Source organism: Camarhynchus parvulus, chromosome 1 (genome assembly GCF_901933205.1).
Source record: "Camarhynchus parvulus chromosome 1, STF_HiC, whole genome shotgun sequence".
NCBI lineage: Eukaryota > Metazoa > Chordata > Aves > Passeriformes > Thraupidae > Camarhynchus > Camarhynchus parvulus.
Window position 1 is genome coordinate 70,687,347 of NC_044571.1, and position 23,479 is coordinate 70,710,825.

At 42.9% G+C, this 23,479-nt stretch overlaps 1 protein-coding gene across 4 annotated transcripts in view; it reads left to right on the forward strand.

The window, feature by feature from the left end:
- The window catches only part of SPATA13 (spermatogenesis associated 13), a 169,112-nt gene that overhangs the window by 107,418 nt on the left and 38,215 nt on the right, over positions 1-23,479 (forward strand). For 2 of the 4 annotated variants that reach the window (XM_030949220.1, XM_030949250.1), the window contains exons 1-2: positions 15,253-15,328; positions 17,092-18,873. In XM_030949220.1, coding sequence (XP_030805080.1) covers positions 17,236-18,873 — 1,638 coding nt within the window. In that variant the 5' untranslated portion in view covers positions 15,253-15,328; positions 17,092-17,235. Of the gene's footprint in view, positions 1-15,252; positions 15,329-17,091; positions 18,874-23,479 lie in introns of those variants that run through there. The other 2 variants (XM_030949240.1, XM_030949230.1) reach the window with 2 other exon arrangements.

Below are 23,479 nucleotides of genomic sequence, written 5' to 3' on the forward strand. Positions count from 1 at the left end.
GATCACTTAAAACATCTTGGTGGTTGTTAATCTGCTCCCCTCTACATCTAGTGTCCAGGCCTAATTGCCTTGTATGACCTGGTGATGAATTGGTCTTATGAATAGAGCTGTGCCTGGATTACTTTGCAGTTGCTAACCTAAATATTTGCAGGGGGAATTGCCCTTTTTTCAGAGCCTGCTTTGTATTGTATTGTGTGGGGCTGTTAAGACTGAGAAGCCTTAATGTAATTGATACAGGAACATGCAGACATGCTTACTTTTGTCTTCCTTTCTTTCTTTTTTTTTTTTTTTTTCCAATTTATTTTATTGCTGTTTTGCTGTGTTCTGATCACAGTAGAAGATTCATCATGAACTGTTGGTAGGTGAACTGTGTATTCCATGTTTCCACATTTTTCAACTGAGCTTTGAGACAGCAAAAGGTAGCGGAAGAAAGGCCTGAAACACAACTCTTGTACTTCCGGAGCATATACAGCATGGGAAAGATATATTGTTTTGTTAACATGTCCAAACTCAGGTCACCAGTATGAAAATTATACTGTGTGTTTAGTGTCCAAGCCTTCTTAAGACTTGTTAGCTTTGGTTGAGACTGCTGGCAGTGGTTGCAAAATGCAATAGTAGTTTCCAGAGAGGAAATAGTCCTCTGAAAATGTAACAGATTTCCAACAAGGAGCAATCAAAGACAGAAATTCTGCAGCTGCATGAATATTACCAGATGTTAAACCACCTCATGATGGAAATCCTGGTTGTCAGGGGCAACTTAAACCATTCCCATATTCACCAGAAAGACAACACTGCAGGGCACAAGCAATCCGGGAGGCTTCTGTGGTGCATTGAGGATAACTTCCTAACCGTGGCAACTGAGGGGCCAATGAGAAACAGCACTCTGCTGGACCTCCCTGAGCTTACAAACAAGAATACACAGCTGAGCATGTGACGGCTGGGAGCAACTTTGGCTGCAGTGACCCATAGTGATGGAGTACAAGATTCTTAGAGGAGGAAACAGGACAAATAGCAGGATCACAGCCATGGGATCGAGACATCAGGCTTCAGCCTCTTCAAGAATATCCTTGGAAGATTTCTATGATATAATATCTTGGAGTCAAGATAGGTAGTCAAGATTCTTGACTGGCAAGAATCATCCCTGGAATGCTCCAGTCCTACAATCAGGAAATCATGCAAGGATGACAGGAAGCCTGCATGGGTGAACAAGGAGCTCCTGATAACTTAAATATCACATGGGAGGATACAAGAGTGTAGTGGGTTTACATGGCACGGTTTGGTCTGTTACAGGGTGGCCTTTGTGAATAGGAATGAAGAACTGGGAAAGTATAGGTTAATCAGCCTCAGCTCAGTCCCCAGGAAGGAGGTGGATCAAATCTTCATGGAAGCCATTTCCAAACGTATGAAGGACAAGAAAGTGGTTTGGAGTAGTCAACGTGGATTTGCAAAAGGGAAATCATGCCTGGTCAAGCTGATAGCCTCCCAAAAACAAAATGACCAGCTCCAAGGACAAGGGGAGACCACTGGGTCTTAGCAAAACTTTTGACGCTGTTTCTGGTAACATGCTTCCAGGCAAGCTGAAGAAGCCTGGACTAGGCAAGTTGATAGTCAGGGGATGTAAAACTGGGTGAACTACCGGGTTCTAAGATGTGTGATCAATGGCATGAAGTCCATCTGGAAGCCAGGCAGTAGTGCTGTATCTCAGACACCAGTGCTGTGGCCAGTACTGGTCAACATTCTTGATGGGACTGCACCCTCAGCACATTTGCAGGGGATATAAAACTAGGAGTAGTACCTGTTACACCAACTAGAGCATCTGACATATGATGAGAGGCTGAGACAGCTGGGATCATTCATCCTGGGGAAGAGGATGCTGAGGGGATCTTATTAATGTGCATAAATATCTGATGGGACTGAAACAGTAAAGAGGATAATGAGAACAGAGCCAGACTCTTCTCACTGGTGTACAGTAAAAGGGCAAGAGACATTCTGCACAAACCGAAATACAGGAAATTTCTGAAATTGCTGAAATACTGGAACAGGCTGCCCACACATGTTCTGGAATTTCCATCCTTGTAGACTTCAAAATATTATTTAAAACTTGACAGGACACAGCTCTGCTTGCCTGCTCTAGCTGACCCTGCTTTGATCGGGAAGCTAGACCAGGTGATCTCCACAGATGTCTTCCAACCTCCACCCTTCAGTGAGCGGGGGTGGAGTGGATGGTATCCAGAGGTGTCTTCCAAACTCAACTCAGCCTGCTATTGTGTGAGTTGCAGATTGACTGGAGATCAATTTGTGCAATGCAGTATTATTCGCATTTCAGTTTCTCCTAAAATTTCAAACAATAAAGATATATTTAGTATTTTCTTCATTTTCTCCCCTCCCAGCACCATAATCAAAATCAATATTTACATGTCAACACTCTAGATGTGCACCCTGATGAGTGACCTGAGACCAAGAAAATTGCTTGGACTTAGCTTTTTTAATAATCTTTACTTACAGATTTATAGAAGCAGGGGAAAGTCCCCTCAACTTTTGCGGGCCTTGTGTCTGACTCAGAAAGCTTAATGTTGTAAAAGCCCAGTCTTGCATGAGAAGAGCATGACTCTAAGGAGTTTGCTTCCTCCTTTTTAGTGAAGGCCTTGAGCATAAGCCAGACATTGTGGAGTTGTGGTTCTGCCTTTATCCTCTCATACAGTTAACTTTCTTGGTACTGGGATCCCAGCAGAGCATTCAGCTAAAATGAATTTAACTAGAAATAGGGAATTCCATAATGTATGAGTTTCAGATTATTGCATGAGACATAATATGAAGCCTTGTACTTAATTATAAATTATTAATTAGGTTTTGAAAATTATATTGAATATGTAAACCTATTATTAAGGAAATCTGCTGGCATTTCCACTTTTAAGAAATTAATATGGTATTGCCATTAAAGATTCTCATTTTGATTATTTGTGGAATAACTATGAGAACTGCAAGACAGAAATTAATTTCTCTTTGAATTAATGTTCTCTTGCATTCACAATTGCAGTTATTCTTCACATCTTTCTAACTCAGAAAAAAATGCAATTGAAAGTTGATTATATCCTCTATGGAGAAAAAGGGAAGATTGAATCACATTCCAGCAGATCTTCTGTAACATAGAACTGTGTCTTCTATACAGGGATGTACAGGAAAGACCTGCACAGGTCCTTCTGACTGGAGAGCATAAAGCCAGGGGCACTCCATATTTCTGTATGTGGTGCCAGGCTCTCGGGATTCACATGGGTCTCTGGGAAAGTGGAGCTGCACCCCCACTGAACGCCAGGCAGGAAAAGCAGGGAGGCGCATGTCCCTGGCGCATTTCTGGCAGGCGTCTATTTGCTGTTCCACACTGTTCTGCCACTGGGATAACTCCGCTCCCCACCAGCAGCGTCTGCTGCACACCCCATTGCCTTCCTGTGCCACTTCGCAGCTCTCGGAGACATAATTGTACCTTTGAGTTCTGCCTCTTTCATCTGCTTCAGTATCACCAGGTATGATTTTGGCATTTGGCTCTGCTGCTGACACCTGCCAGTACTAGAGCTGCGTGATAACCTTTTGAGGTTCCTTGTTATTTTCACTTTCACAGATATGTACTCAGTGTGTACCATTCTGGGTCATCCATTTTGTCCTTGCTGTCAGGTGCAGCTTGCTCAGGGTAGATTCCAGCTGATAATAACCAGATCACAGTCTGCACCATATTTAACTAGAGAGCTTTGGTTGCAACTTTAGATTATTTCTGCCTTGGCTACTTAATTTTACTTTCATCAGCACACTCCCAAACCTTACCTTTTTATTGGAAAATATATAGGAATGCTGCATACAAGACTCTTCAAGACAAAGATTTTAATGAAATGGTCCTGTAAATATTCTTCCTTCTGTGTTACAGTTATTCTATGTGCATGTTTAACTTGCTGATTTCACGCAGTGCTGTGCAGCCGTTTGTTACATATTAACTTAAGGCTCAATCCCACAAGGTACTGACTGTGGATCATGCTGAGTCCCTTTTCCTCCCAGAGGCATTTAAAGGCTTACAGGGGGCTCAACAAAGTGAGCCCAGAATCCAGGCAACAACAGGCTCTTTCAAAAAACCAAGCAGGTTTTCTGGAGCAAGGTTTGTACTATAACTGGACAATATTTTGTGCAATGGATTTTCATATATGCAGATTAAATATTATCCAGAAGAGCCGACATTGTAGTTAGTGGCTGCTGGAAGGCATAACCATTTAGGTATATATGGTCGTAATTAATTTCATTTTATAATTATTATTTTATTTGTTTTTCCATTTAAGTGCAAAACCATGACTGAGACTAATATCAAAATATCTAAAGTTTTGTGTGTTGGCTGCAGCGTGGTTTGTCCCCCTGTTAATGTGTATATGGTTTTCAGAGTTGCAGATAATCTGTGCAGTTTATCTAGCAAAGCCATTTGGGTGAGCTTCTGTGGAGCTCACACACTGCACAACTGGCTGCTTGTACTCTGTGACTTCAAGGAGATCCCACTGGCAGTGGCATTGGGGGGCAAATTCCCTGGCATTACTCCAGCTTCCTGGACCCACCTTCCTTGGGCAGAAGCCCATCCAGCCATAGAGCCGAGCCACTGGTGGCTGTGTGTACCAGTGTGTCATCACTGATGGCACTGGGCTGGAGTGCTCTCCTCCATTGTCACTCAGAAATTTTGAAAGGCAGACTTTGCCAAAGGCTACTAAGCTGGTCTGTTGTGTACATTTTGGGAAGCCAGGAGAAATATGGAGTGACTAAATGGATCTTAATGTGATCATACTACGGTGTAGCCTGTGCAAATTACAGTATTAACTACTATCTTTCTACGAAACTTTTTTCAGGAGAAGACGGTACCATTGGTCTGTGTTGTAATGTATTTGGCATTGAAAAAGTCTTGTAACATACTGTTTCTAGAAAGCTGTTCTCACTGTTTTGTATGCAGATAAAAACAATAATCTCCCATTGTTTGCAAGAAAAAAGACAGGACCTGAAAACTTTAAGTAATGTGGTTTAATTCCATTTACAAACAAGGAAAATTACTTCCAAAATGGCAGCTCCTGCCTTTCCTGCTAGGCAGGGAAGGAGATACTCTGATTTCACCTGCAAACAGAAATTCAGAAATACAAATAAAACCAGAATTTTGCTTTCAGGCTTATACTGAAGGCTGGCCAAAGCCAAAGGCACAGTTTTGCTCTAAGAAATGTTGGAGCAGTCTTACTTTAATTCAAATACACCTGTGTGTTAATAAACGTATCTTTTTAAAATAAACAATCACGCTGTTGGCCTTTGCCCTTACTCCCCCAGTTTAACTATTAGGTGAACACACATTTATTGTAGATTATCTCTTGAGATCAGTGTGATTTTAAGCATGCAACAGCAGAGAATCACCTACTTAAACCATTTGCAAGATCACAGTTTTAGCAATGCACTCTAACTGAACTTGCGTATGAAATCTGCAAGTAAACTGAGGATTAAGCAACTTGCGGACTGCCAGTTTTCTTGGAGTAATGGCTGTCAAGTTGGCTGTTGTGCTTTTCTAGGGAAATAAGCAAAAAACCCAAACAAAACTGAGCTTTTAGGAGTCTGTGGTAAATTAGAGAGGTTTCTCTGTAACTTTAAGCATAATTAGCTAAGCTAACAACTTAAGAGTTGTTTACCTATTAAGGGACGTCAGGAAATAGGTAGAAGTTTATGAGAACAAAAGTGGGTTGCTGATGCCAGTGAAGTATTTTCCAAAACTCTCAGCATAGGATGAAAGCATCACATGATTCTATGTAAGAATACTGCAGCAGAAAGTAGTCACAAGTACTCAATAGCCTCCCTGGGAAAACAGTTCCTGGTTTAAGTGAAATGAGCCTGGACTTGGTTGTATGCTAATTGCTTTTCATTACTATGTGTTAGCAAAGCTGTTTAATACTTGCTATAAAGCCTGGATTTCACTCTCTCTCATTTAATACCGGGTTAAATCTGAACTAATAAGCTCTCAAAAGCTTAGAGGTTCCAGTAAAATGAGATTTGGCTAAAAATTGCTTGCTGGTTTCTACTAGTAACAGTGCTGTAGCTTTCGTGCTCCAGGCAATGAGAGGAGCAAGACTCAGAAGAGAGAAAAGAGAATATGCTTCATTGGGATGCTGAATGATTTAGTAGAAGTCATGGTGTCTTACTGTAAACCTTAGGAAGGGTTTCCTAGCCTTTGGAACACTGAAAGATGTAACAGTCAATTTTGAATAATTTCCAAGTTTTTATTTGTATGATGTACTTTGATTAAGTGTTGGAAAATCAAGCCATAGAATATTGTGCATGGAGCAGCATGATTGTTGTTTCAGTGTTTCTCAGGCAGCAGTATCTGTGACTCTGAGGGCTGAACACTGAGCAAGAGCTGCTTATGAGCTGAACAACAGCAGGATTTCTCACAAACGAAGAATATTTTGTCCTGGTACAGTGAAGTATAAAGATGATACTGCAGCCTGCTGAAATTGGCTGGTTACAAAGGTGCACCTCTGGCTTTTTGGTTAAAACAATTATTCTGGAATGTACTGTCTGTGGCTCTTCAGGACTTTCAGAGTTAAAATTTTCATGTAAGTCTTGTCACTGCTAGGAAAATTACCAGATGCTGACAGGGGGTGTCAGCAGTGCCTCAGCTGAACATATGCTGCATATGGTTTGGCTGCAGGCACAGACAGGGAGGCCCTGTTCCCTGCTGCTGCAGAGACTGGTGAAAACAGGCTTTAAACCAACTGATTCCAGCACAGTACTAAATGTTAGCCTCTATGCAGTGTTCATCCTACCAATGAGACTGAATAAACTACTCGAGTATAGATTGGCCTGCCAAGATTTTTGCTGCATCAAAAAAAAAAAAAAAAGAGGCAGCATCTTTACTGAGTTATTTTACAAATGGTTGTTTTGAGGTACACAGCAATCCTGATTGCTGTGCATTGTGATTATATTTGTACTTTTTTGTGGTGAGGCTGGAATTGAAACTGAATCAGAGATTGAATACAAAGCAGTTTAAAATCTCTATTTACCATAATGATTGATCATAATCTCTGAGTCTGACACAACAATGCATCATAAAAAATTATATTAACTGTTTTCTGGAGAAAGTATTTCCTGCTTTTCCAGAGAACACAGTGAAATATACCTACTGTTTGTGATGTTGCCCCAGAATTTGGAGATTATTTGTGTCTCTTGTATGAACCTGCTACAGGCACCCACCCAGCACCACCACTCACACACCCACCTCCCACCCACACATTCTGGCACCCTGTGGCAGAAGCACAGCACATGGGGAATTGCTGAGGGCAACTGCATGTTGCCCCAGCCCCTTCCAATACACAGCACTCTTGAGAAGATCCTGAGAAAAATTTCAAGTCTGGACCCATTTCAGGAGTCCTGTTCCTTGTGGAAAGCATTTCCACTCTTATTCCCGTGCTTTTCCCCCTGCCCTTGGATGCTTACTTCCACCTCCTGCCCAGCAACAGCTCGGGTGCAGCCAGGGGAGCTGCTTCAGCTCACAGCCTGGCAGGAAAAAGCAGAAGGCATGGCCAGCATCTCTCCCTTTAGGTGGTAGCATGCGCTTAGATTGGCAGGAAGCACCTATTCTACCTTCATCCTTAGAGACCAAGTAGATCAAAGGAGATGATGTGAAAAGGATCAGGTGATCTGTGGGGAGCAACAGCATCTCTGGGTCAGTGTGTGGTAACGAGACAAAAAGGCAGCCACTCCTCTCCTGGCATAGAAATGAAGCTTGCTAAATTATGTAATGAAAGGCAGGAGGTAGGAAGAGATCTGGCTCAGGTATTCAGTGTTGCTTAGATAAAAGACAGACCCTAGGACAGAATTTGTGCAAACTGACTCCCTTTCATATTGGAACTCGAAACATGGCTCATATTTCCAGCTTAGTGGTTTAATTATGTACCCCAGAATGTTGAGGGAATGGCTGGTAAGGTTTTCCTCAATTGATTTTCTGAACCCAAAGCATAAGGTCTTTTTAAAAATGACAGTGTCACTGTCAGGAACCAAAGCAAAGACAGCTCACCAACATAAATTAACTTTTTTAGTAAGCCTATGTGTAATCTTTCAGGTTCAGGGCTATCCTGTGCTCTTACAAGACATAAATTATTAGCCAAATCTGCAGACTCCAGTTTAGAAGATTAATGGACCATCATCAAAATAGTCAGTTGAATCTTGAAACAGCCACTTGAATCTGAACTCCTTTCAAAAAATGGAATTTAGGGTTTGTCCTCTGCATTGGTAGATAACGGATTATTTTCCCTATGTGTACACTTTAAATAGCTATCATCATTGTAAGCATCAAAGTGCCAGAGGAGCATTGATGGATTGGTCCTTGCAGACCCATAGGTTATAAGGCACTACTCCTATCATCACATATTTTACACATATGGCACTTAAGCTGAGAAAAGTATGCTGAACTGCCAAGGTCAGGGAGGAACAAAATCCAGAATCTGTCCTCTCCAGCCCCAGGGAAGATGTCATAAAGACATCTCTCCTGCCTGAAATGGGTGTTTCCTTTTTTTCAGATAATTTACCATTACTTTTGGTGGTAGAAGAATACAGAGTTGTTTTACTACTAGTTATAGGAATATGGGTGTCTGAGCCAATGGCCATAAAACTTGGTGCACTGCTTCCAGTTCCCCCACTTCATGCAGTTATGTAATTTGGCACCATAGATATACATAACTAACTCCATCTCAGGCTACTAAAGCCAGAATATCTTCCTTGCTGTTCTAATAGGAAGGACATTGCATGTTTAAAAGTAACCTGATTTCTTATCAAAATGTGACTAACTTGTGCAGCTGCCATGTCTTACAGAGGCAGTCAATATGTGTTATTTGTATTGATTCCTAGAAACAATTGAAACATTACAAAAAACATAAGAGTGCAAGAGATTTCTTTGAGTATACTGCAGATAAAAAGTTCTAATTTAATATGTATGGGTCTCTTTAAAACAACTTTAAGTAAGCTAGTCCAAAATTTAAAAATTTTTGTCTGATTCTCTGTCCAGACAAATTTGCAAGTGAGTAGCATTGTGTATTTTCTGCATCTTTAAAATTAGGTAACTTCTTTTCTGGACAAAATGAACAGACGGTTTCCTTAATATGTTCATCCATGCTTTAAAAATATTTTTGAGTTTAGTACTAATAATGAAGAAAATTAGTTACTACAACAGCAGAAAAACTGAATGATAACTATTAGATGGAGGTTTGTAATTGCTTTGAGGTTTTCTGGCAGGCTAAATTCAGAGAACAAATGTTATTGAAAAGACCTACCACATAAATGTTGTTGTAGCCCTTGTCACCTGCTTTGCTCAGATTATTCTTTCCTTGCTTTTCAGATCCAAGGCGTTCTTGATAGAGTAAATTCAAACAAAAAGTAGAAATTGATAAACTAAAGGTAGAATTAGCAAGATGATTTTTTGGTCTGAAAGAGAAACATGGTGGAGATGGTAATTAAATCATCTGGCACAAGAAATACAGCCATGAATGTTAATTTTTCTTCAGACTGTAACAAAGATAGCAAGTTTGTAATTTTGGAGAGAGACTAAATAAAGAAAAGTATTGGTACTAATTGAGAAATAAATCCCAAGCAACTGTGTGGTTCTTGAAGGCCATGAATCAATACTACCTAGGAACCTCCTAACAACAGGATGCCCCAATCCTTCCCACCAAGTGCAACCTGTTTGTTTTTTTCTTAATCTTACTGAAATATTCACTGTTCTGCTCTCATGAGCTTTCAAAATCTGTAATTGTAATTCAGGGTTTTTTGCTATGGCCAGCACAAAGGTACCTAAGGTCTGCAGCCACACTGTAACCAGGTGGGAATTTCTGTAGTCACACTGGATAATTATTCTGTTGACCTGTTATTTTGTTATAATAAGCATGAGAAGCAAGATGATCTTATGTATCTTTGCATAATTTCTACTACTGAGGCATCATTCCTAACACAGTCCACTACCTGCTTCCCTTTCCTAGTATCTGATGGACACTGTGCCTCTGCAGCATTGCTGTATCTGTCCTCCCTTCAGCACTGCTCAATGATTTAAGTGAGCACTGAGTGCTGCTTGTGATTCCTCCCCGAGCCCAGGGAGAAGAATCATCCTTCCAAAATCAAATAAACCCACGCACGGGCCCTTGCTATGGCTCACACACAAAAATGCTCCTCGCTTTCACTCCAGCCCCTGTAGTGAAATCACTCATTCACCCACTGCAGGTGGTCCTCAGCCCACAAACTCCTCAAGACCCTTTCTCTGTGTATTTATTTTTCCATCTTTTTTTCCCCTCCTTGTTGCATAACAAAGTGCCTTCATATCATCAGGTAATTTTGGAAGAACAGTTTTAAATAGGGAAGAGGGGATGGCAGGGTAATTAAGCAGGTGCGGAAGAAGGTTGATAAAGAGCTGCTAATAGTCACTTTTACATGCTATTATTTCAAGCAAGGAAAATAAATACAGAATGGCTGCAGAACCATCAGATTCTGCAGTGAGTGTGACAGGAAAGGACGGCAGCTAGAGCAGAACAGGAAGAGAAAGCAAAAGGCTGCAGAGTAGGACAACTCCAAGTCTGAAATCTTGCCTGTTTTTTTCCAGCTAGTCCATATCACTTTAATGTACATACATCTAACAGAAAATCTAACATTTTCAAGATAAGAAGAAAATGAAAAATATATAGTGAAAGGGAAAAAGAAGGACAAGAAAATAAAGAAATTCTTGACTAATCTCTTTTCCTTCTATTTCTGTCAACTTTTCATCTCCACAATCCTTTCTCTTCCTACTTCTTATACTTTGTGAGACTCAAAATAAAGGTGGAATTCAGCCTTCCTAATTGGTAACTGGAAGTCTTCTTTATGTTAAAACACAATGATCTGTTTATTGGAAACTGCTCTTCTGTAGTACCAGCCTCTCTCCATGTCATGCTGTCTGAATAATGCCTCTTGAGGATGGGGAAGAAGAATAGCATCGCAGTCAGACCCCGTGGGGTTATAAATAGCATTCTAGCAGCCTGAAAGGCTGAAGCCATCATTAAGTTGCATGCAGCTGTAGTGGTGTAGGTGGGTGAGTAAGAGCAACTCAGAGATGGGATAATGGTAACCTGGTACACAAGGGTCATTTTTCATTGATGGCGTCACTCCACTGGGTTATTGTGCTCTCCCTAAATTAGGTCCCTGTGTTTAAGAGAGCTGAGCAAGCTCAGCCTTGCAAAGTACATTTAAAAGAAGATTAGAGGGTAAAACAGTTTGTTGTGTATTGTGATTTATACCAAACTGTGATAAACTTTTCTCACTTGGGTCAGTAATTGCTTTTATCAGCAGCAAAGTAAATGCAAGCAGGAAGGCCTTTAGGAAGCTGCACACCAGCCTCATGCATGTGGGCAATGGGGACTTTCACTGGCCAAATCAGGAAGTTGATGCAGCAATTTAGCTCAGGCTGTCCTGTCAGTGTTTTTCTTAGCAATGTGATTAATTTTGTCATCTTGGACGTTTTCAGTGCCAAGACGACAAAGGTCTTGCCTTTGGAAAATCCGTTTCCATTTATTACTATTAATTTTCTTGCAGATATACAAAAATGGAAAAATCCTACCCTAACTTCACATCGTTTATATAAAAAAAACTCAGATGAAAATAATTAGCTGCCTATGTTAGTTTGAGCTTACATACACAAACATACTACTCTTCACTCATTTCTGACTAAAAAAATTGAGATCTTGTTCCTACTCCCAGTGAAGTTGTTGGGGGAGTTGCCTTTAACTTCAATAGATATATGACTCAGCTTAATTCCCCCTGTGGGACCTGTCAGTATGTAAAGATTCCTTGGGGGTTAATTGCTTGCAGAAGAGACTTTGCCTGGGATCTAAAAGGAAGGTGCAAATTGCACAACTGGAGCCTTAGTTATGTACTGCAGCCTGGAAGAGACACTGTCAATTAAAGCAAAGGGATTTCTTTTTTCAGCAATTCTGCATCTTAATAATTAAATTTGGTCATTCATTAATTCAGCGTATATCTTAGAGAGTCACTTCCTTTGCCATCTTGCCCAGTAGCTGTGGAAGTAGGACAAGTGTTTTTATGTTTTACTGAAATTATTCCTTTTGGCTTTTTTTGTTTGTACTCTATTTCAATAGTCCTTTGCAAAAAAAAAAAAAAAATATTACTTTGAAGCAGACTTTTAGAAAGTATTTATAAAAGAAACATGAAATAAATAACTGTTGCAGGAGTGGAAGAGAGGATTTCTAAACTAAGTAGATAGAAGCATTCTTATTAAGACTTTTCAGATTTATGTATGTGACTTCATTATATAAATGTGCCCTTTGCTATTCTGAAAAATCTAAGAGATGTATCACTACCAATTAAAAGCCAGGGGAAGGTTGTTCCTTCATCTTTAAAACTCTATATTCATTCTCCCATGTCACATTTTTTGTAATCCTTTCCCACCTGTATTACACTTGGAATAATCCTTCTCACTCCTTGTCACATGTGCATTAAACCTCTTTTAAAGAGCAGACTTAGAGCTTCTAAAACAAGCATTTCATTTTTGTTGCGCTAAGTGTGATGTCAAATCACTATTAGAAATCTCACGCATATACCAATCTGGAATTTCTTCTGGAAGTTCCTTCCTTCATAAATTGCTGTACTTGGTCAACCATAACATGTACTGCTGGCACTGCCTCTCTGCTCACTGCAGCTTTTGTTGTTCATCTGGAGGCAAAACATTAGCCTGTAAATAACAGAGTATATAGCTCAGTGTTCCAGAAATACCCATGCAAGTGTTAGGGATTTGTTTGCATTAGCAAGGATTCTCAATGGCAAATGGTAATAGCACTATCATTTTGCTTTTTTAGGATTGTAGAAAAACCTCAATATAAGAAGGACTAATGTCCTGAAACTTTGGTTTGTAACTTTGAGGAAACACTACAGCTTGTATGAAACTGAAAGGGTTTAAGTTTATAGCTGGAAAAGGGGGTTGCCTTTTTTCTCATGGCAGTTCTGTTGATAAATTCTGTTTTGCATCATTTTACTAGAACTTGGTGTGATGGCACCTGAACACTATATACAATTTATCAGCCTTCAAAAAAAAAAATCAGATTAAGAAAAGATTTTGTTAATTATTGGTCTCCAGTACAGGAAGTTAATCCTGTTCTCAGACACACTCTTTAGTGTACTGCATCCAAGCTTCTCTGAATAGTAGGCACATGTGGAAGGGCTGACTGAATCAGTGAACCTGCAAGATTCAGAAAAGGGTTTTACCACACTACCAGAAGAAAAGCTATGATGAACAAGTCTGGAAGATTAAAACTATTTACTTTCAGAAACTTGACAAACATCTAATTGACTAGATACAGCTATATCTGTAACTGCAATTTTCTAGGTATTTTCTTCCTTAAATGTAGTGACATTTAAAAAATACAACATGCAATATAAACTCGTATTATCTAAAGTGAGTTTTAGTGTGGCTTTCTAAGGAAATTAAGTTTTTGTGAGCACTTCGTTAATCTGTCAATACCTTCTTTGATAATTTCTAGCTCTTCAAGCCTGTTTAATTTGTTGATGAACTTCAACTACACTTAAAAGATGGTTTTAGATCTCAGTTATCAGGATTTCTTAAGTTTCCGAAACACTGTTGGCTGGATAAAGGAAAGACCCAAATTAGTGGCTCAATTCAGCTTAACAGTTTTTTCTGCTTTGTCTTTTTGTCCACCTGGTTGATAGAGGACACTTGAGGAACCGAAGGTTTCTTTCGTTGAGCAGGCAGAGGTTGTGGATTAAAAAGTATACTCAGAAGGAGTGTGATGCATATACCTGGGATATCTCTGGAAGGAAACCTAAAGGAACATAGGAACGCAAACCCATTGAAACTCAGGGTTGAATCACGCTGTTAGAAGTTTTTAAGTGATATCCTTACAGATATCAGGGAGGCTGTGAGACAAGTTTATAAGAACTGTTGAAAGTGGCTTTTAACTTAACTTCTGACACACTTCTTGTCTCATATAAATGAAATTTTCCTCATCATGTTGCCACTGAGGTCTTTCTCTTGCCCATTTAACCAACTTCACAGAGTTTGCCTTCAGAAATGTCCTTTTCCCAAGGTCTGAAGCAGATACTTATTGTCTGTACTGACGCTAGAACTTCCCCAGGCTGTCCCAAGCTAACACAGATCACCAGCTGTGGTCCATATGGACCCTCTCCATACAATGTCAGCATTTCCAGTCTTAATCTGCATTTATTTCTCCTTTGCTTCCCATGCCCAGCACCTCGCAACCACCTCACCCCCGCATGTGAGTCATTATTCCAAACTCACTCCTTCCATGGGATGTACCAGAAAGCTGTGGCTGCAAGAGCAGGGCTGGTGGCTGGCTGGGCCTGCTGCTGCTGACTGCTGGAGACTTCTGTGGTCACTCCCAGTTATTTGCTACCTCATTTAACCTGCATCCCTTAAGCCCATTTGTTTACCTCATCCCCTAACTACACCTTGCCTTTGAGAGTGTGTCTGTACTGCTCTCCAGAGAACTAATTACACTGCATGTGCAGTCACACCAGTCTCGGGGGAGAGGCAGTGGGGCTGATGGCCTTCACTAGCTCTTTAGGGCATCTGCTCTGCCATGCAGTCTGTCTTGCCCCAATTTCTCTTGGTATCTTACCTGAGCTTCAATGAAACTGTTGAAATTATATCTACAGTTCCAGTCCAAGTGTAGAAATATTTTTTGAACAATAAACTTTCTGAGCAAGGGCTACCAGTTTGTACAGGTCTGTCAGGAGTCATGACACAGGGCTTTTAGACACTGTCTTACAAAATTTTCCTTGTAGTATACAAACTCTGTTCAGATTATGCATAAAATGTTGTTTCTGCTGTTAAGTTTGAGGAATAGCAGCAAGCCAAAAAGTTGTCCAGGTTTTGGGCAGAAATGGACCCTGGGAACCAAGCGTGAGTTTGGTCAATGAGCCGTGCAAACTGCACTCGTGAGCAGGGCACACGGACCTAGGGATGGAGAGGCGGGGCGGGGCACCATGCAGGAAATTTTTAAGCTCCTAAACGTGACCATCGCCGCGCGGCCGTTTGTTCCTCTGCCGATGGGAAGGCAAGCAGGCTCCTTGCAGCGAGCGGCAGCGCCGGAGCCCCGGCGGGCGGCAGCGGGGCGGGCGGAGCGGACCCTGCCGGGCGCGGGGGCGGCCGGAGCAGCCCGAGCAGCCCCGCCCCGGCCCGCCCCGCCGGGCGCCGCTGCCATAGCGATGCGGGAGCGGGCAGCGGCCGGGACGCGCGGCGGCGGCGGGGAGCCCCGGCTCTCCCCAGGTAAGGGCGCTGCCCCGGGGCTGCTGTTGCAGGCTCCACGCTACGAGCTGGGTTTTTAATCTCATCTCGTTGTGTTTGTTCTCCCGCCTCCCTTCCCCCCTGCGCCCCTTCCGCCCGCTCAGGTGTAGTTTCTCCCAGAGCCGCTTTCTCTGGGAACTTCTCTGCCGAGAGCAGAGTCTTGTGCTCTTTTGTCGTTCGGTGTTTTCTTTGCGCGTGGAAAGTTGCAGGCGGTACCAGGGCGCAAGGGCCGGCCGAGGGTTGGGTGGCCGGCGGGCTTTTGTCCGGCCGGGGTGCCGCGGCGGCGGGTCTGGCCTGGCTCTGCCCTGCCCTGCTGCCCGGCAGGCTCCGCCGCGACCCCGTCACTAGCGGGGATTAAAAACTGCGGCAGGGGATGTTCCAGGCGTCTTGCTGAAGCGCGAGCAAATCCTTTTATCCGCGGAGGAGCAGAGGCTCGCAAAACTTTCAAAGTGCGCTCAGGCGGGAGCAGCCCGAAAGGCAGCGGGCAGGGCTCCGCAGCTGCCGCGTTTCACGTGGAGCTGGGGACCGGCTGTGCGGGTCCCGCCGGGCGCCCGGCGGTGTCTCTGCGATGGAACCCTCGGCGGGCTCCTCCTGCACCTCCTGCCGCTGCGCCTCCGCCTCGCCCAAATCCCCCGTCCCCGCTGCTCTCCCAGCCCCCGCGGCCCTTGCGATGGGAAAGAGACAAAGAAGGGTCCGGGGCTGCCGCCTTCCCCAAAGCACAGCTGTACAGGTTTTCCCGTTGTTTCGGGTGGGGGGGAAATCCCCCCCGCCGCCCCCATGACCCCGCCGACAGTGGCAAGATCCCTCTGCCCCTTGCTGAAAGAACCGTGCCATGAGCTTTGTTTTTAAGGTGGAGCCAGCTTCAGACTGGGCATCCTAGTGGTTTTCGGGGCATTGTTTACCATGGTGGGAAAAACGCCTGCCTGGCTAAGACCCCTGGCTGGGGCAGGAGACACATGGCTGGTGATTTCCCCACAGCTTTCCCAGGCACTGGAGTGTGGTCTGGTCTGCTGGATCTCCCAGGTTCAGCTGAGGAGGAGATCCCCTTACAGCATGTCCCAAATGCTCTAGTCAATTTCAGGTTTAAGTTTTCAGTTTGTTGTCACCGCAGCATAGGGTGGCTTCTGGATGTACTGCTTTTAATTCTTGTTTTCTTTTATAGGGAAAAAGACTTTGCTGTGCACTTGATGTAATTTCTTAGAATTTTATGTGCCAGGGGACAGACACGTCAGTCAAGTGATACACAGCCTTCCAACAGAAGCAAGTCTAGGAAAAATTATGTCTGTTTTCCTCTTCCTTGCCTCCTGTTTGAGAGTTCGGTGTCCCTTGATGAATGTGTTTTAGATCAAAACCTCCCATGTGTCTTGGGGCTCAGTGCTGAGCACATGAGAAGGAAAACTGGATTGGTGTTACTGGGAATTTCTTTCTCTTACGTGCATATGAGGATTGTATTTACTATTGTAAGGTAGCTGTGCTAGTCATACTGAATTTATTAGCTGATTAGCATTAGAGAAACAAGTACATATTGAAATTATTCTGGTCTCTTAAATTGCTGACAAATGCAATTACACTTTGAGGGAGTGACACATGCCTTCTCTGCACCCCTGCAACACACCTTTGTTCACCATAGAAGAACTCCTTCATTTTGCGTATGTCTTTATTTCCTACAATGTAGCTGAAACGTCTTTTAGTAGGGGACTTAGTAAGAAAACTTTTTAAAGTTGCCTTTTATTTTCTTGGTGCAGGCAGCGCCACCTGAGGAGCTCAGCTCACCCAGTCGATGTGAAAGTGCGGCAGATGAAGGGGAGGCAGCGAGGTCAGCTGGTGGGGACAGCAGTGTTGCTTTGAGCTACCCCAGCCTCCACCTCCATGCCTACAGCATTGAGAGCATGACAACATTTCCGAATGGCTGTGGAAATGGCACCACCGTTACTTGTATAGTTATGGATAATAAAGAGCCCCAAAACCAGACTACCTGTGCCAGTCATAATGGGGGACACAGCACCAGCAACAGTGTTGAGGAGGAATTTCAAGAGGACAAGCTCAGCCCTTCCAAAATCATGCGCTTTTTCACCACCCCTCGGAAACGGGCTAATTCCAGCTCTGACAGGCCTCGTTCACTGGTTTTGATGGGCAACTCATCCACGTGGAATGCCTTTTCTTCTATCAGAAAGATGGGATCTTTCAAGAAGTTGAAATCTTCAGTTCAGCAAGGAACTCAAACAAGGGAATGCTCAGACATCGTAAATGACAACAGCATAGGCAGACATGGTTCAAATGGAGCAGTGGTGCAAGTTCAGACTAACAGGTATTCCTATTCGGGCCCTCTACATGATTTCCAGAATGCAGTGGATGGTTTGGCTTCTGACTGCTCTGATGTGGAGGAGAGCGATGAGTCCTTCCTGAGGAACACTCATCGCTCACGCAGCATCAGGCGGGCTTACGGTGCTGGCCGCATCAACTTGTTAGACACAGATAAAGTTCAGAGTCACCACAACTGTGTTAGGCCAACATCACCTGTCATTGCAGAGCCAAAGATCTGTGAAATTTTGGTGAAAGACTCCGAAAACAACAGGATCATTTACTGGAGAAGCAAAAGTTCAGATAATTTGAACTTTCTGAAGAAAAGCTCATTCAAGCGGAAGTCCACCTCAAACCTTGCTGATCTGAAGGTTGCAAATGAAAAACAGATGCCGGCAAGGACTATGAGTGTTCCTTCTGCTGACTTTGACAAAAGTGATGGAAACCCTGAGAGGCGATCCAAGCGATGGAAGAGCCCTATCAGAGCAAAGGATTTTGATCGAGTTTTGAAACTCGTCAGTAACGTTACAGATGTTGCAAGGAAGAAGGATGGCCCCAAGAACGTGGCTCCTTCTCTCAGTGAGCTGTCCCAGAGAACAAGATCAAACAGCAGGCTGCACGATGACTACTCCCGCAGGGTTTCCAGCAGCACGGACCATGACAGGAAGAGATGCACCTCCTCAGTATCCAGTCCAGACTCTTCCTTGCCAGGAACACCTTGCCTGCAAAGCCCTGTGATTGCTCAGGATAAAAAGGCTGAAATGAATGTAGCTGTCACTGAGGATAAAAGCCCCAGGACGTCATCAGGTATCCCAGACTCTGATAGCTTTTCACCTACTCTGGATGACATGAGTCCATTTCCCAATGAAGTTTTTTATTCAGACTCAGATGAACTAAAAGCTACTCAGCAGTGTACAGATGAAGCCGAAAACCTTTATGTTCCTGTCAGGCCAACTACTCCAAAGCCTCAAAGTCCAACTGCGGGGAAGGTCAAGTGCAGTATGAATTTCCAGTGTCCAAACCATCACAGCACGTTGTCACTGAGCTCATCAGAGAGCGAGGAGAGAGTTGAGGTACCGGGGCTGAAGCTGGGCAGGAATCCTGTTTGCTTTCAGGACTCAGTGAAAACTGTGTATTATGATGATGGAAATGAAGACAGTGGCATAAGCAGCCACTCTCAGCTGAGCCTCAATTTAGCCTCTGGTACTGAAGAGAAAAAGGAAGAGGTAAGAAAGAAAGCAAAATCCTTCAAAAGTGAAGTATATTCCCTATTGGGTTTTGTCTTTATTAATGAAAACAATGCAAAGTAATGGCTGCTGCAGCTTGTTATTGATACAATATGCTGACAACAATTATTTCTTTTAAATATTCTCTTTGGATGCTAATCTACAATTAGTTTTTCTTTGCACATTAATATCAAAGGAAGTTTTGGCAGCAAAGGTATTCCTGTATGTTTTCAAGGGCAGCTCATTGCACCCTGAGGATACACCACCTTGTCATGTGGCCTTGTCAGACTTCACCAGCCTGAGCAGGGTCTGGCTATATTTCCTTCACAACTGAAAGGTCTTTTTAATTTTAAACTGTCCGTGTATTCTGAAGTAGTGTTGACTTACTGTAAAACACTTTGCCTGTGGAAACCTTGCAGAACATGGTAATATTTGTAGAGCAGTGGGGCATGAAAGACACAGTACAGAGGTTTAAGCATTCAGTTGTATCCAATGTTTTCCCTGTGCAGTGATGACCATGCTGAGGGTAAACTGCTTGCTTATTCCTTTGCTTGCCAACTGCAGACAGCAGTACTTTAGACACTGGGCTGAGTGTTTTGCTACTGTTGTTTTGGTGAAGACACGGTTGTTCTCACTGCATCTGATGAGTGATTTCATATTCTCAGTGAATGGGTAAATGGATATATGCAGTACCTCTGAGGTAAATTCACATGATAACACTGTGCCCCCACCTAAAATATGGTGTGAGTTGGCACCAGAGAAGTTGCAATGATTTGGCAGCCTTGGTGAAGAGCTGTCAGACATACCCTGCACCTGTCTGAAGCAGTGAGGCTTAGCTCAGCCCCAGCTCACTGTGGCAAATACCCATTTAGATCTGTATAAATACGCAAGTCATTCACAGAATAAAACTGACATATCTTTTAAGCCACCTCAGTTTGACTAAAATATCTTAGACCTTAGGTATGAGATAAGCAAGGCAATGCTGCAGCTGCACAAGCTTCAGCCTTTCATGCTGTGAAGTTTTAAAATGTCTGTGAAGCTGTCCTACTTTTAAAGGCTTGGCACAGTTTTTGCAGACTAGCTGTAAATGGTTACAGAGCTTATCAGTATTGTCCTTCTGCTGGAGAAAAGCAATTTTGTTTACTGTTGTGTTTGCAGCAATGGTAAGATTGAAAAAATAAACTCAGTGTGTATAAATGTCTGGGCTCAGAGTTTATTCCCCTTCTGGAACCATAGAATTGCTCTAGCCATCCGTATTTTCCAAAACTCTCACTTATATGCAAGGAGAAACTTTCACACTGCCGCAAGAGGCAAGAGTCCTAGTGTGGATAGATGCCAGTTGTATTTCTCAGGAGTAAAATGGGAGGTGGAATTAATGCTACTCATCTACCATCTAGTGGTGAGCTGCCATCATGACCCAGAAGAAAGTAATCTGGTCCTTCCCCTTAGCTCCCAACAAACCAGTACAGTTTTTACATGAATGTGTGTACATTGGGTGGATAAAAGTTACTGCAGTTTTTAGTTTTAACACCACATTCTGTTATTATCTAACATGCAATTTAAGCTTTCTCTTTATAATATAACATTTTTTAGGGTAATTGCGAGTGTCCTGTAGTGCTTGCTTCAGTTGTCTAAAATACAGAGTGCGCACTGGTGGCAGCTCTGGGTTTGTGTAATGGGCAGGCAGACAATATGGGATGGATCCCAGCAAAAGATGGAGGAAGTGGTGGTCAGGGAACAGGCCCCTTGGCTGTAGGCCCTCACTCTGCTGTGAGCACTGCCTGGAGCCCCTGTGCTTCATAAAAAAAGCTGTGGCATAACTGCATCCAGGCAGACCTCTCTTCTAATGGAAAAGGCCAAAATTTTTGGAGGTGGTAGGTGTGGGTTGGAAGCAGGAGCTGTGCAGGAGAGGGTCTGCTTTTATCTTGCTATACAAGGGGTATAAAGTCTGTTATTTCTTTTTTCATGCCTGTTTCTCATCTCATACACAGCCCTAAAGCTGTGGCGCTCAGTGACTGCAAAACAGGTAGAGTGGTATGGTTTCTTCCTACCATTTCTTTGGAGGATTCAATTTCCTGCTTTAGAGAGTGCTTCCCTCAGCATGGAGCTAGCTTGGCACCAAAGATACTTATGCCAGGTTATTTTTTAATTGGAATTTATTCAGCCTGTAGGCACTTTTATGGATGCCACATACTCACACAGTGAGGTCACTGGGGTTTGAACTTTTGACTACAATTCATTTTTACCTTACACCTCCGCGTTGCAGAACTGTACCTGCCCAGCAAGTTGTTCTGTGATGGCTGAGTGCTTAGTTCACTCTCAACAATCATTTGAGATGTAGTGTGGAGCCATGGACATCACACATTTTCAAAATTTTGTCTGAACCTTAAATACACTGTGTTGATGGACAACTCTACACTCTTTCCATGTTTCATGTATCTGCCTTTCTGTCCAGATTTCATGTATAAGCCAGTATGTATTCCAGTATAGCCACTAAAGCTTGAAGACATATTTTGATATAAAGCTTAGAAGGTCCTAACCAGTCAGGCTCAAATAAGTTCTCTTTTCAGGACTGACTGCCGTAGCTGGAAGCAAGTATAGTTTATTTCCTTACTCACTCATCTAATAGATTAGTCAGCAAATGAAATCTGTGGAATTTGGACCATCTCTATATTTTCCCAAATATGGAAACGAAATATTTCTACCTTGTGTTTCCCCACTACTGTAAAGCTGATTTTGCAGTATTCCTGCAAGGACATCTATTTGTTCATCAGAATTGATGTTTTGCATTGATTCTTTTTTTTTCTTACGTGATTGAGTCTTGAGATCCTGTCACTTCACTTTGTTGGTTTCACTAAAATGCAAGCTTTGGGCTGAAGCAGGGGAGATTTCTTGGTTTTTGGTCCTGACAGAGGTTGTTTCCCAGGGAAGAGCTAATTAAGTGCAGCCTGGATCTGTGCCTCAGCACTTCTGAAGCGACAGAGGTGTGAGTCACCAAAGCTCACCTGTGACATCCCATGCTTTGCCACTGTCTGCTTCATGCTACTGTCATTTATATTCAATATGTTGCTTTTAAATAGCATGAAGAGATGATTAAGTACAAGCTTGTACTTGTTTGGAGTGTTTCACATAGTCTTTGCTTTCATGAAGGAAGAGCCCCATGTCACTGGAATAATGGAAACTTAGTTTGTTTCGGACTAGCATGTCTCAGCCACTAAGGCTGCCTGAACAAAACACTGTTCTGAATTTGTTACAAAAAAGTAAAAATCAAGTTACTTGGCATTTCACCTAGTCTTTCACAAACTCTTAGATCATCTGGTATTTAGGTTGCCTTGCTGGCATCTGGCTTCACAGTACACCAGACCTTTTATTACTTGAGTACCTTATCTGCATGACCATAAGTGCATGATAAATTACAGTGAAGAGGTAACTCTGCTGTAATTATGATTGAGTCACAGTTTATTTGCAGACAATATTTTAAATGTTCTAAGACCTGTCTGTTCAACTCATTTATGTTCATGCCATATAAAAGTCACTGGTCCCAGCTAGTCCACATCATAAAGTGCCCAGTGCTCAGTTGTTGGCAGAGTTGAGCTGGTTTGTCCTGGACAGGTCTCTGGGCTCTGAATATTGAGGACACAGGGTTTAACTTGGAGAACAGCTTGTAAAGATGAAGAGGAAGAAGACCTTTAGGGCTGGAATGTAGAGGACTTAGATATGTCCTCACTGTTTGTCCTCACTATTTCTAGCTTCAAAAAGTGTCCTCCTAATGAAGGACCAAAGGGTGGTAGCTGGATGTGGTCATGTTCAATGCCTACAAGGAGCAAGCAGCAGCCAGGATCTGAGGGTGATCATCTGTAGTACGTGCCTCAGGTTCCTGAGGGCTGTGGGGCTGGACATGAGCCCACCTCCTGGGAGCTAGGGAGCTAGCTGCTTTCAGCTCTCTGAACTCTTCTTTATGGATTTATTCACCTCTGGTTCATCCATGTGCAATTTAGAGTGTAGCTTAATCAACCTAATGCGTATAACTGTAAATACGACAAACTGTGAAGGATAATTAGGTGAAGTAGTGGGGAAAATTTCTTAAACTGGGTTTCCTCCTAAGGGGCTTGTAATTTGGAGTGAGGGGTCACCACTGTGGTGGCACTCTGGTCTTGCTGATTACAGGGCCTGGGGACAGAGCATCAGAACCCCGACACAGGCTCTGAACAGCATCTTACAGAAACCTGAGGTTTCAGTTAGACCAAACAACACTGGATTTGCACTAAACTCTGAGCTGCTCTGCACAAGTCAGGGTACATTCACACAATGTCCCCACAGTCACTCAGTGAATGACTTCCAGATGCATTTGCCCAGAGCTAGACTAGAAACCACTGCTCACTGCTACTAGATTGCAGAATCCATTGCTGCAATAATGCAGCAGGGAGCCCTCAAATGACAGGAATATCTTCCTATTGCAGCAAAAACTCTTTCAACTCTCAGCAGCAGAGCTGTCATCCATTGGGTGCAGCCCATAATCGTTTGTTGCTGTATCTGCTACTAGAAGAAGAAAAACAAGGCAGTCGTGACAGTAATCTGATTTCTGGATTGGCTTGAATTTTAGACC